At 39.2% G+C, this 14906-nt stretch overlaps 1 protein-coding gene across 4 annotated transcripts in view; it reads right to left on the bottom strand.

Moving 5' to 3' along the window:
• The window catches only part of TLE4 (TLE family member 4, transcriptional corepressor), a 98371-nt gene that overhangs the window by 56376 nt on the left and 27089 nt on the right, over nucleotides 1–14906 (bottom strand). For 3 of the 4 annotated variants that reach the window (XM_039567284.1, XM_039567285.1, XM_039567283.1), the window contains exons 5-6: nucleotides 11421–11483; nucleotides 3415–3489 (exon numbers count right to left, since the gene is read on the bottom strand). In XM_039567284.1, the coding sequence (XP_039423218.1) occupies nucleotides 3415–3489; nucleotides 11421–11483 (138 nt within the window). The remainder of the gene's footprint in view (nucleotides 1–3414; nucleotides 3490–11420; nucleotides 11484–14906) is intronic. The other variant, XM_039567286.1, reaches the window with a different exon arrangement.

Raw genomic sequence — 14906 nt, forward strand, 5'->3', positions numbered from 1 at the left:
AGTTACTTCCCTGGTTCCCTTATTAAAATGTAACCACACTCACACAGCATGTTCCAATTGTATAGTATAATGGATTAAAGAAAACAAACCCCAACATTTTAAGAAAGTTAGACAACTCAATTTATTAATACAGGAAATGAAAACATCATTCCTAATTAGATTATATTACTGATTTAAGGCAACAATTTGAACGCTGTTCCAACAGTGCGATCTTGCAGATTCTAATGCAAAAACATGGCAGCACGACACATGACAAGATCAACCAGATATATCACACTGCTCATCCTGGAACACCCAACCTGGAAAGCAGCTCTGAATGTGCACTACAGATTGCCCTGAGCAAGAATGCTGCACCACACTGTCCACGGCAAACATCAGAGAGTCTGAATGCCTGCAGATTTACAGTCCTCCTGCAGCATGCTTATGATACACCCAGTTTTGGTTTAGTTTTTCTCACTGCATCTCTCCAGAAGATGATAAATGATTGTTTGAGCCCATCAACAGTTTTAAACTGAACATGACCTGTGAAAGAAGTCATTATAACTGTGTTTCATTCCATTAAGCATAACTAGTTTATTGTCAGGAGAACAGGCAGTCTCTCTGGGTTCTGGGCTCACTTCAGTATTTTGCATTTAAACTGCACGGATCAGTGATTTGGTTCATTTACCAATGAAGATAGAATAATATTGCAAAGTTAAAAGGTGCTTCATCAGATTCCATTAAATCAGAGCACATTCATACAAAAATATATACATGTGAAACACAAAGAGAGATATGATCTGTGCACCTTCAGTTCTTTTCTTGTGCCACACTCCATTCTGGTAGCATGCACTTTTAAATCAAACCCAGAGCTGCTCTGTTCGAACCAAGGGAGTTTAGCATGAGTGAACTGAACTGAATAGAATGCCCACAAAACACAGAGAAACTTAAGCTGCAGTTTTATTTCCGAAACTCAAAATACTGCTTCTGGTTTTGTCTGATACATAGTTCAATGGGTTAAACAAACATTGGAAGTTTTTAAAATACCACAGGGTTAAAAGAACACAAACCCTGTCAGACTTACCAAACAGAAAAATAACGTAAGATAACATAATCAGGATTTCCAATTATGTTCTTTTTTTTATTTTTATCAGTATTCACTTTAGAAAGTATGATAAGCCTTTTCTAGCCCCACACTACATTTTCAGACTCTAAATCTCTCTAAGTGCGAACATAACATTGTTGTGGATATTCTTACAACGTGATCTTAAGCTTATTAGATAGCTTGCATTCCTTTTTATTCCATTTTTTAAAAATTAATCTCTAAAAGATTGCATGAGATTACATCTCTTTAAACCTAATGAAGACCCAACTTCAGTCTATATTGCTCCTGTTTTTCTAAAATTAAAGAGAAACACACAGTATTTCCTAAGTCAACATAAAACAGCTGAGAGAAAAAAGGCAGTAGAGCAAGGTAAAAATCAGACTTGTCAGGGAGGCAAGGGCTGGCCAACTTTAATGCACAAACCCAAAAGTCTGATAGTTTAGAGAAGTTTGAGACAATAGAATTTCAGCTGACATGAAAAGACAAACTCAGACAGGAAGAGAAAAGAAAATTTACTTCTGTCAGGTGGGGGAAGACCAACAGAATTACTGCCAGGCTCCCAGACAAGTGTCTCATCTGTTTGTTTTTATTCTGTGTGGTTTAGTGGTTCATGAAAGCAGGATAAACTTAAATGATGAGTGCGATAGCCAGTATCTTTAACATCACACACTTCACATTTGCTTTCTTTAGTAGAACTCAAATTGCTTTTTGCAGTCTCTCTAATCCAAACAAAGGTGAATGGCAAAAATGTGCACAGGTAGACTGTGAAGGATGTGCGTGTGCACGTATACACAAAACCATACATGCAACTATAAACGCATGCTACAAATGCACATGCAACACACACATATAAAAGCTTCTTTCATAAAGAAGCCAACCTTTAGCTACTTACTTTATGCAAAGAATGTTAATAGAAGGCAATATTTTTGGTTAGGTAATGAAAACTAATTGGGAAATTATTCATTTCCCACTCTCCCCACTGGAGCGTAAAAGACATACAACAAATGTTATTCATGATTCTACACGATGCGCTCTGATTCACCTCTTTCTTTCTAACGGGCACTTCAGAGGAAACAAAGGTTACTCTTTTTCATTTATAATTTCTAATTGACTGCCAGTGCTTTCTTGTGGTCAGAGGTATACAAAACAGAGTTAGAAACAGCCTATTAAAAACAAGCTACAATCAGACCGCTGCTCTAAACTAGTGTCAGAAATGATCAGAAAGTCCTGATTTCCTTGTTAAAAGACACAGGCATAATTGAAGCAATATCATCACTTCAGATTGATTATTCAGTGACCCTTATCCACATCTTCATTCAGCAATTTGAATTTTAATGAAAGTAAATGGAATAATTAGCATTTCAAAGTGTGTTTGATACACTGAATAAAAAAAAAGGAAAATACTTTTATGTATAATCTATACGCAGAAGAAAAAGCATTTGGGAGGACGCAAAAGATAGGAAGTACTGTTGTAGTGTCTTCATTAGAATAACTTAAACAACTGCTTGCTCCAGCTGCATAATTATACAAGAGAATAATGTGTTATTAAGCTATGACTTCTCACCTTTTTTTTATGTAGTGTGAACAGCCATTTGTTTCGTTGTTATGCCTGTCTTCTCCAGTTATAAAATATAAACACTGTTGGCTGCCCACACCTATAAAATCTCTGTACTGGGCTAATACCACTGGCAGTAAAGGTTTTACAAGAGGGGCTCCACGCACCTGTATTTTTAGATGACTAAGAGCAGGACACCTATAAGCTCAGTGGCGATAAGTAGTTCTGCTGTCGATTTTGGTTGTATGTTTGGGTTTTTTGGTTTTGGTGGGGGTGTTTCGGTTGGTTGGTTGGGTGGGGTTTTTTGTTTTTTAAAGTAACAGCTATTTTTTAATGTAAAAACAAAAAGTGTGATGAATGTTCAGAGTCTTGAACCAACACACAGAAAAATATGTGGGCAGCAGGGATGGGCAAAACAGTGTATCATATCAAGGCTACCTGTTACCGTGGCTGCAGAAGCAGACTGGCACGTGGTATGCAAAGGAAACAATGTTCCTCAAATAGAACATTAAAAGAGGAAAAAAAGGAAAAACAAATACAGAACCTGCTTTGGGAAATAGATACAACACAGACATTAATTACCCCTTTAGTCTTCTTGGCACAGTGCAAGCAAAAGTCTTCAGGTAGTAACCAGCTTTTATGAAGATCAAGCTACTGAACTTCACCACTGCCCACAACTTTTGCCCACCTGATGGAAATGAGTTCATGCAAGAGAGAAAGAAAAAGAAAAGCTATTTACAAACACTACCAGGGCTAAAATGGAAAGACCACATACCCCAATGATTGCGTTCAGTTCTGCCATGGTCACTTGTTTGGCACGCTCCACAGCCTGCACCACTTGTTGCTGGTGCTATAAATGAAGATCAGAAACAGAATAAAATTATTTGTTTCTAAATTCTTAAGCACAGTTTCTTTCTTTTATTGTTTTTATTTGCTTTTCTAACACATGCAGGATCTAAATAAGTATTCTCTAATAGACAGTCACATTGTGTGTTGATCTGCAAAAATATATAGGCAAGAGGAGGATTTTTATTTTTATGCCATTACATGCTAGGAATTACACCTCTGCTTCCCGAAGAGCTCTTTTACAACCTGGCTAAATGGGAAAATGCTCATCAGCACAATGTGCTTTTGAACTTAAATGCCATCTTCAAATGTAAGCCACTTTCCTTACAACCACGGAAACTTTATGAATAAACCCCACCCAGTATTCTGAAAAGAAAGGTATATATTTTCAACAAGCACATGGCACCCACATCACTGATATACAGATTCTCCTCCTAGGTACATTTCAAAGCAGCTCAACCATGACAAAGAAATTTAAAATGACATTCACAAATCTGTCAAACACGTGAAAAAGAACTAATTATTTCAATCCCCAATATGTAAATTTTAATAGCTTTAAAAAGTCCATCAAAAACACATGGTATAATTAACAACACAGTTTACAAGCTCCAGTAGTTGTATTATCTCAGTTTGAGTGATACTGTATTCCTGCAGTAAATTCAGAATTACTGTATGTTGAAAACTGACTGGTATTTATTTGAAAACATCAACTACAAACAAAATAAGGTTCTCATCTTGCAACCAGATTCATGCCTGCTCAGACCTCCACCAGAGGCAAATTAATCTTCACAGGCAACCTCATACAATCAGGATGACACAGAACAAATAGGTGCAAGGAAGGGTCATAGAGAACTGCAAGTAGGTTGTGTGATCTGCACTGAGAGTGAGACATCTTTGATTTACAGCTACAGGTCGAACAGAGAAAGGAAGGAGGTCTTGATTTGGAGAGGTGCTAAAACTGTAACAATGAAACACCAGCTTTGTATCGAAACCAACATCTAGATGTTTTTTGGCACAAAGTTTAAGGAAAAGGTTGAGAAGGTCCCTTTAAAGATTCAAGTTAGCCCTTCCATGGCTGTGCGTATGGGCAGAATGGAGCCAAGGTACAGGCCATCCTGTACAGCAACTCCTCCTGTGCATCCTTATCAGAAGTAAGAAGATGCATAAAATGAGGACCCAAATCCTCAAGACCACCTCCAACACAAGAGTGAGGTGAAGAGCATCCAGACTCCCCAATGGGAGCACCCTAAGCCCCACTGTGTGGGGGGCCTGTAAAAAAAGGTGCTGCTTGGCAGACTCAGATTTCACAATTCTCAGTGCAACACACAAACAAAAATGATATTTTCACTTACAAGCCCTCTCGCATAAAAGCTCTCAGGGCAAGGAAAAACAAACCTAAAAATCCATCCATAACAGTATGTCCCGGTTTTGGCCAGTACAGAGTTAATTTTTACACAGCAGCCATGAGGTGTGGGCGTGTCTGGGCTATTTTATAACACCTCACCTCATTGCTTCAGGGCACAACTGAGGGACTCTTGGGCGTTCTGGAAGAAATAGCTTTTGGTCCAGGAAAGCATGGTAGCTGGAGGGTCTGTCTTTCATTGGTACTTGGCCCTGGGCTTGGTGAACAATTTTGCTTGGAAAATCAGTCTCTCCTTGTACATTTTTGTTATTAGCATTGTTGCTGTTACTGTCTGTTTTCTTATCTCATTCCAGTAAATTGTTCTTATCTCAACCCATAATCTCTGCCTTTTTTCTCCCGCAGAGGAAGGTGGTGGGGGAAGTGGCTGCATGGTTTTCTTTTTAGTGGAAACACTAAACTGGGGAGTGCCATTCCTAAACAGGGACACTGTAAAAAATTCTGATTATGAAGAACAGATAAATGCAAAGAATGAAGGTGGTAATTCAGAAAAACTCCTGGAAGGAAGAAAATAGTTGGTTTTTTTTTAAGCGAAGAAGAATTACATGAAGGAAATGACTAGAGACCAAGTAGAATACTGCTACTTTGTAGCTGCAAACAGAATCACAGCAGTCCCATTTAGAGTTTTGTAAAACTACAGTGCCAATATAAATCCAATCTCCCACTTACAAGAAGACAATGTAAAGACTAAAAAGCAGGTTGAACATGAGTAAACATATTCTTGGTATTTAAGAAGAAAAAATTAAAAATCCAGTGTATCTCTACCACAGATACCAGAAAAAAAGAAAATTATAATATTCAAGCACCAAGTTCCTGGCAACGTGTTATCAGCTCCAGGTCATCACTTGTTAAGAACAGGTACAGTTTTCATTGATTATATAGCTGAAAATCTGGTGACCCATGACTCTTATGTCAACAGAGTGATTATAAAAATTACAGCACTATTTTCTGGAGGAGGTCATTCACACCAAAAATGGGTCACGGAATTTTTCATCAAGTCATTATAAAAACCCCAAAAGAACAAAGAAGAGTTTTTAAAATATGTACTTTTTAATAGAAGCATTTACAGAGAAGTTTAGTCTTCTTTCTTACCATTTCACAGGCAATGCTTTTCACAATGAGGTAAAGAAAGTTCTTGCATATATGAGTGTTCTATTCCAACACCAATTCACTTAAATCCTGTTCCCAGGAGAAGAAAAAACTTCTAAGGCACTACAAAAACTGGCCTAAGCTTATCAAAATCATTGTAGAAATTACTTCAATTTGCATCCAGGATTTGAAAAATAAGTCAACTCCAAAAGAGCTAGAGTGTTTTCTGTTCCCTTACAGCAAACACATAAAGAATAGCTCTCAGAAGAATTTGGGAAAAATGTTATTTCATTCTTAGGCGAGAGGAAGAGAAGGCGAAGGCATGGAGTACCAAAACCTCACTTTCAGATTTCTGCTGGAGCAGCCACACAATCCATCTTTCATTGATACTAATAGGTTTGGGATCAAGACTTCACAGAGAGGAGAAAACCCAAGGGCCTAGTAACACTGAACTTAAATTAGGTACAGTAGAGACAATTAAAACTCTCCTATTGCTAGCTGCTTTAACATTGATTTAATCTTCAGTGGGGTCATATGCAAAAGGCTCAAAATAGATGGTCTGTAATTAGCCTCCCCATCACTTCCAGCTCATTGCAGCAACTGAGCAGGCTCCCCCTCAACTCTCAAAACCCCAATGGGGGGCATGACCCAAGTGATCCTGGGGCTACTTCAAGTTACAGACACAAACCACACACTTGAGTGAAAAAAGGCCCAGGAAAGCCCATGAAGGGTTTGAACAGGCCATGCAGGGTTTGAAGAGCTGTCTGCTCACAGCCCTTCTGAAACTGGGGGCTCCAGGTTACCAGCCACAGCTCTAGGAATGGGTGTGGATCTCTAGATGTAGAGAAGGAGTCCATCTGGGCGCAGGGACCCACAGCAACCCAAAATCAAGGTGAGGGGCAGGGAGCCCAGGGGCCCACTGAGCAGATGGCTGGCCCAGCCCGAATGGGTACCCAAGGATGGATGGTTCCAATACCTGCCATGTGCCTGAACACCCTCCTGGGCCAGCACACCAGCAACAAGCAGCATTATGTTAAAACCAAGCAGTACACATCGGCCTGTCCATCAAGTGATCACGTAGTGATTTACAGCCAAGTAAAAACAGCAACAACATAAAAGGGTTACTTTTTCCCCAACCAAATACAGACACAGGGTTGCAACTTTCACACACATTTAATGCTAGCCTTCCTCTGTGCACACAAGCAAATGACAGACCTGGGGTTTTTTCAGTTGTGGGAAAACAGTATTTTGCACTGCATTTAACATGCCAGAGCAATGAGCTCAGTACCCTGCCCCATGCAGACTAATACTGTTTCTCCTTTCTAACTTCTTGTTTCTTCTCCCCTGTTTGCTTTCTGTAATGAGCAGTGTGTCTGCACTTGCCTTGTGCTGGAAAATCACTTCTTTTAGTCTCACAGTGGGTAGCAACAGCTACAGAGACCACAAGAAGAATGTAGGCTTTTTCACCATCACATTGTCCCACCACACAGTTGTCACCTAGCCTCGGCTCATGCACAGGCAGTGCAGCATGGTGGAAAATTCCCGGGATTTTTATAACATGTCAGAGCTCTCCACAACTCCCAATGACAGGGGCACTGTGCTGACAGCAACTGACTGGCCAAAATTCCCCCAGGCACGAACACAGTTACACTGGTGTTAAAAACCCCTAATTACAGACTGTCTTCAGGACTACCACCAACATTCAAAGCAAAACTCCCTGAACAATTTGCTTGAAAGAAGCAAGCAGCCTCTGCTATTCCTTACTCACATTATTTTGTTGTTCTATTATATGTTTAGAGGAAGTACAGGTCTTGCTTAAGAACTGCAGCACTGCCTTTCTTAGAAGCCCTATCTAGAGACAACATAATGAGACAAGGTCATGCCAAAAACGCTAGTGAGAATTGGAGAGCAAATACACACTTACCACAGCGTACAGCACACACTGTAAAAGCTAGAAGGGACAAGTTGGGTCACTGCACACAGGCACCGTAACTCGGACAAGATATAATAACTACTTTAGAAAAATGTAAGAACATGATTAGCAATATATGCATAAATTGCTAATGAGATGCATTCCTTGCCAGAAGGATTACAGATCTCTGAGAGTTTCCTTGTTTCCTTGCTGTTTAGCTCTAGTCTGGGGCAAGTCTAAGATGGAGGCAAATAATTCTGTTTTCTCAACCTCACATCTCAGACCAAAAGCTACTTCCTTCTGATCAGTATGTAAGAACTCCTGGTCTGCCTTCCATATAATGGATCTCACCCTCCTCATTCAAATTTACTGGGCTTTAGAAATGCCTCTAGGGAAAGTATGCACAAAGAAGAGCAAGCATATTATGGCCCACACCAATCTCCTACAAGGAAAACCATCAACTGATATTAAAATGTTTGAAAAGAGAAGACATCTTTCTGATGTTTGTTTACATGTATGCATGCCAGTGCTTGGCGTTTCATTATGCTAGTAAGTATATTTGACCACCTTAATGTGCACAGGGAACTGAAGATGCCTGTTAAAAAAGAACCCATTCAGCTTGTTATTAGCTAGTTCACTGGCAGTTGGAAGGGAAAGTGAACCTTCCAACAAGGTTTCTTACAGCCTCCTTCAGCCTTACAAAATGCTTACATTGAGGCATGTAAGTTGACAGGGACCAATACTGGCTTCTCAAGCAGCTTTTGCAAGTAATGCTGAGCTCCAAGTCGGCCCAACTACAGCATCTGCTGTACACTGGCCAGCTCGCATGTGCTTCATGAATATAAACACAGTCAACATTTGCTCAAAAGAAGGTAATTGTGATATATGAGTACCTCTAGACACACTGAAGAAATGCCACTATCCAGCACTTGAGGTCATTCAGCACTTAGCCCACAATGATAGCCACAGTTGCAACCAGCCACACATACAGTAATCAGCCCCAACTTGAAAGCTACATACTCTGCTGAAGCTGGTAAATTCAGTTGAAAAGTATAAATTAGCAGAGGCACTGTCTATGGCTATAGACACAAAATAATTGCACTGACCTGTCTAGGTCATTCAAGCACGGGGACATTCAACTATCTATACCAACTGCAGCAGATCAAAACTAACTGCGTGACTATAGTCTAGACCCTTGCAGGCACCCCTTTTATCTTATGCAATAGGAACTACTTTGAGCACGCTGGTATCTCACAATATCACACAGAGGTGCAAAATGACTGTTGCAACACAGGAAGCCCAAAGCCACAGCAGAAATCGAATACACATCACCCCTGAGGTCCATCTCGTGTCTTGACCACAGAATCACGCTTTCCTATGAAAATGGGAAGTTTGTATTTCTTGGTGCTGTATTTTACAGTCTGCCTAAACTGGAATAAATGTAAAAACATGGTACCAGTTGACTGTGTATTTAGGCATGTTAGAAACTTTGTTTTAAATATATGCTTAGATGATGTACAGCGCAGTAAAACTGACTGAGACCTGGAGACTTTACTGAATACTTTACTGGATTGCTGCTAAACAAAGCAGACAGTAGTACACAGTAGTGTGATGTATTATAAATACATCCTTTTCACAAGATCTCTAGTGATTTTCCCCAAAATTTCTTACTTCTAACTGAGTTATCACAAGCCATTGATTCCTTACAAAGTTAACAAGCAGTAAGACAAGTTAACCTGGTGCTATTATGAGGCAATAATGTTGCCATCAGTGCATGCAACCACTGTATTTTGTTCATTTTTCCCTCAGGCACAATATAAAGGAGCCTGATCACATTTTTCAGCCACTATTCCACAATTAGACTGTATGCAAAATGCACAAACAGCAAAAGCATGCTGCAACTCAATTCTCTATTAATCTAGATGACGAAATAAAGAGACATCCATTAAGACATTCACTTTTCAAAGACACAAATTAGAGGGAAACCAAGACTAGCAGGATACTCAAACCTGAAGCTCAGTTCTCTTTTGACACATCAGCGTATACCAATATAGACTGATTTAATTATGTATTCTTACTAGAAGAGGTCAAACAACCATCAAGATTTTCCTAAGCCCATTACAGAAACTGTCACTGTCAGTTGCACTGTCAAGACACATGAAAAGTGTTTTTATGTTTCCCTTCTCAATCCTTCCCTGCTGTTTATATATGGTATGCTATCCCTGCACAGCAAATAAAACCATGTAACTACACCTATAGAGACTCTGAAGCAGTCAAAGTACAAAACAGCTACTTGTTTTAGATCTGTGCAGGACTTGAATTCTGGTCCCCCAGCAATCAAGCTAGAACATTACATATCATTTAGTTTCCACAAATCCATCTTAGTAAGCAGAGTACAGTGGCACTCACAAACACTTCTAGTTTTGATGGCATTATTCTCGTTTCAAACACACACAGATACAAACACATGTGGCACGCATGAAGCTCATTAACTGAACAGCAACATGGAGCACACAGCCTCTTGTTTGTAGCCGGCTGAGCAGCTCTCTTGAAAAGCACTGGCATTTTATGCAACAAGTGAAAAGCCAGGAGAAATAGTCACATCATGTTCTCAGGCATGACGTTTTACACATGCAATACACAAGAAGACACCTTCCAGTTTTGACTTCACAGCTTCACATATTGTATTGAAATGAAACCATGTGCTAAATTGATGAACACTAACCTGTGCAAACAGACCCCAGCCTCCAGTCCCTTTCCTTCAGAGGGGTGAACAAGGGAAGCCATTATGCACCTGTGGCTTCTTTTCACGAACCACACTTCTTTTTTACTTCACACACACCCGTTGCTCGGAAGCTCCCTCATTAGCTCCCGTCAACTCCCCCAAATCCCAGTGCCTCTTAAATTATCTACAATGCACTCACAATAATACCAGCAAATCATAATTTGGAGAAAATTAATGCTTAGGGAAATTAGCTCACAGTGAGTTTCAATTTTCTGTTTATATTCCCCAAATACACAAAAACATAGAAAGATTTAAGGTAGTAAGTAATCTGGGATGCAGAGAGAAAAAAGGCAAAATAAAAGCTGTGTTTCTATGCCTGCTGTGTTGAACACCACTATTCATGTACCAAAACAGAAGTTTCTGCCCAACTTTAATGTTCATTGCCAAGGATGTAGCACAAATTATGCCTTTCTAGCATTTTTTGCAAGCTGTCTTTTGAGACCCACAAAATCATAATTTCAAGATAAACTACATCATACATTAAAGAAAAATATTTAAACTGTAGTTTTGCTTTGACATTACAACACATTCCATTTCATAAATATATTTAAATGGTATTACAATAGGCTTGAAGAAGATAATGAAGTTACAGTGATAACAGCACAGTGGAAAGTCATCTACAAGTGCCAAGAGATTCATAAGGAAACAGTCTCAACACAAAGTCCCACTTTTGTAAGAGATATGATGAGGCAATCGTTTAGATCAAAAGCAGTACAAATGACTACCTACCTCTTGGGACAGGAAGGGAATGACTTGTGCACATATAGCATTCAGCCTCTTGACAATTTCTGCCTGAAAGCCACAAGAAAAACAAAGTTCAATTACATAAATTCTCAAATGAGACTGTCACCCATGAACCCTAAAGAGACATTTGCTTGGTTTTTTTCAACTCTGGCCATCCTCTGGCCAAGAAATATTCTCAAAATAACAAAAGTGTTTGCACACAGATTCAAAAATACTTAGGAGGCTAGTAATTTCTGGCTAAAACCTTATCCTAAAAAAATCCACTGTTTAGAACTGATAAAAAAGAGTAGTTAATTTTGATTACACAATCACAGGAATTTAAAGAACAAAATCTTCAGGAGATGTAACAAAAAAGGTAACAAAATTCTGTGTATCAAACTGAACTCTCTCCTACGATGCAAAAGGAAGGATCATTTCAAATTATAGCAATGCCACTGTAAGCAAAGGGAACAAATACACCATTTATTTGTAACAGTGCATATCATGGGAACATTAGGCTTGTAATATACAACCTTACTGATAATCATTTGACCATGTATTTCAGAAAGGAATACTGCAGTCTTGTAACACACTTCTGCTGTTGTCTATTCTACTGGTTAGTAATAGTTACTTTCGTGTGGCAACTGTAATCACAAATTAATAATATACAATATTTTATTTTCATACCAGAGATCAATTCTTATTCTGTGTATTTAATATGAAAATCTCAATAGAGACAGAGGAGATTTGGCTAGATAACACAAGAATTACAGCTCCAGAAGCAGAGTATTTAAAGCCACACAGACTTTCCTACAATAAATCATAACTTTCTTACAATAAATTCTAACCAGGATCAGTTCCTCATTTACGATAGGACAGAACGCTTTTCCTCTCACAAAGTCATAAATCATGTGATAAAGACATACTACCATGCAATTTAGCCTTCCTTCTTTTAACAGCAAACCTTCCAGCCTTTTTGGTATGCTGTCTTTTAAATGGCAAACACTTAGAAAAGAATCTATAGATCAGAAAGGCTCAGAAGTAGCAGCAAAAAGTCAGAAGTTCATATGAAATAAATCTGGGTTCAAGGAATATTACAGTTAGCTACATAACCAGCAGACATGGTTTGCAAGAGGTAAGAGTACATGTGAAACTAACTCTGCCCCCTTGTGCATACTGGGTGATACATACAAGTTAATACACACTATTTTGCAATGCAACTTCATTTCTCTGAAATCCATCTAGATTCCCATATGCCATTTATATAGCAATTTCTGTGTTAAACTGTCCTTGTATCTCCTCACTGGTCTTCACTGTTTATGCAAGTCCTTGTCTCATTAAATTTATGCCTTTTAATAATTTTTTTGTATTTGTCTACTACATCTTTTCTATTTATTCAGCAACATAGGTATCTTATAGGACACTTCAGAATATGTTCTGTTCAGCAAAAAGCTAAATTATCCACAAATTTCAAATGCACCTATAAAATCAGATATCCCACACTGTAAAACTTAAATATTCCTTTAAGCAGACAGCATCCACTACATTAGTTGACAAGGAAATTTATTAACTGCTTGTTACACAGGCAGCACAGGGAGTGACAAGTTGTGTGCAGCTAAGCTTCAGCCAGAAAGGCTGTACAATCCAATACAGCATTACTTGAGAAACAGTATTTGATTGTAGTACAAGGCACAGCTGTAAAGTACCTGTTCTTAGTGGTTCCAGCACCATTAATCAAGTAATTTCCAAATTTTGGGTTCCAGCCACACTGCTATTTTTTTTTGGAGAAATCTCCTGAGTGCCTTAAAGCCAGAGAGAAAACTACACATTTTATTCTTCAAGGCTTTTCCACATGAGCACAAAATTCCAAAGGGCCCCTGTCCTGACATAAGCTGAGGCCAGCCTCACCTGCCGTTTAACACACATATGTGCCTTCATAAAAAAAAAGGCACATTGTGCTTTCTTCTGATGCAAAACAACTCCTCTCCATCTTTAAAGGGCCTGTCACAACCTTCCCCTGCATAGCTCTAGGGAGTAGCCTTTGGAAAACCACTCTTCTACCTCAGCTGGATACCTTTAGTGCACTGCTAAGGAACTGAGAACAAAACCAGCTCAAAGTGCCATGCAGGAGCTCAGCATCTAATTTTAAAAGGCTTGTTGATTCATAGATTTTAAGGCCAGAAAGGACTGTTACAACTGTCTTATCTGACCTCCTGGGTAACACAGGCTATAAAACTTCACTGGTTTCCCCATCAAACCTGTAAATTACCGTTCAGCTAGGATACAGCTTAGTCAACAAAAATAATTTTATTCTATTCACTTTGAGGCATTTCTTCTCAAGTAAGGTACTCAACCATAGATATTTCAAGTTATTTCAATTATGATGTTTCTCTTTTGATCACTTCTCTCCCCCCTCCCCAACAGAAGTGTCTCTCTTCTACTGCTCTTCTGGCCAAAAAGTGGCTGAAACATATTTGCTCAGTATTTATAAAAAAATCCACCTCTGGCAGATTCTGAACCTGGGAAACGTTCAGCTAAAAAGAGTTTTCCAAAAAGTTGTAAGTAACTGAAAACAGGTGACTGAATATGAACAGCTACACGACTGCAATAATCTCTTGGTATCAATCCCACCGGAGTGCAGAACAACAACTCCTTTCATGCTGTATACAGGGAAGTGAGCTGATGGAGAAAGCATCCAGCTCAGCCTATGGAGAAGAAAGAGCTAAAACAGCTTCAAGTGATGTCTAAACATTCCCCAGCAGCACTTCTATGCTAGACCAGTCACAACAAAGCCAAAAAGCCCTTACTATACTAAAGTGTTTGCATTTTTTCCCTTATTAAAAGTCTTTACTTTCCCTAACAAAGAGCATCCCCAGTTGCATGGTTGTGAATAAAGTTACCTTTTATCATCTTCCACACTCAAGCAGCAAGGAAACAGCCCAGCTGAGCAGCAGCAGACTGCAGAGACACAGCATGACTGAGGCATGGAGTGCCTACCTTTGGAGACCACAGGCAGTCCGACGGCATGAAGGAAAACACTGTGTATGGACACAAGATAGGTACACATTCTGTACCAAGGAAAGTCTCAAAACAGACACTTTCACACAGTAAATATGAAGTACACTCTGTCTCAACACTGCAACTGTTTCTCCAACTAACTGCAGGAGATAATGCCACAGCCGCAGGCTTGACTGTCTTCCACAAAACATACAAGAGAAAGGAGTTAGCTGCCAGAAGCTAGTTGAGTGGGTTTCTTGCAATGCTGCCCTGAAGCTTGAAGGTGTAGGTACTGATGCCATAGGTTAGCGTCTCAGTAGACCTATTCCTAGTATCCCTGGAGGAAGCCTGGAAACTCATTCTTCTTTGCCTAAGGTACAGACTCTGTCACAAGGTAAAGCACAACTCTGTATTTCTACACTCACACGCATTTTTAAAACCCTACATTTGAACAACAGTTTAGGATTTCTTTTTATCTGCTAGGCATCAGGTCAA

Source organism: Corvus cornix, chromosome Z, assembly GCF_000738735.6.
Source record: "Corvus cornix cornix isolate S_Up_H32 chromosome Z, ASM73873v5, whole genome shotgun sequence".
NCBI classification, from domain to species: domain Eukaryota; kingdom Metazoa; phylum Chordata; class Aves; order Passeriformes; family Corvidae; genus Corvus; species Corvus cornix.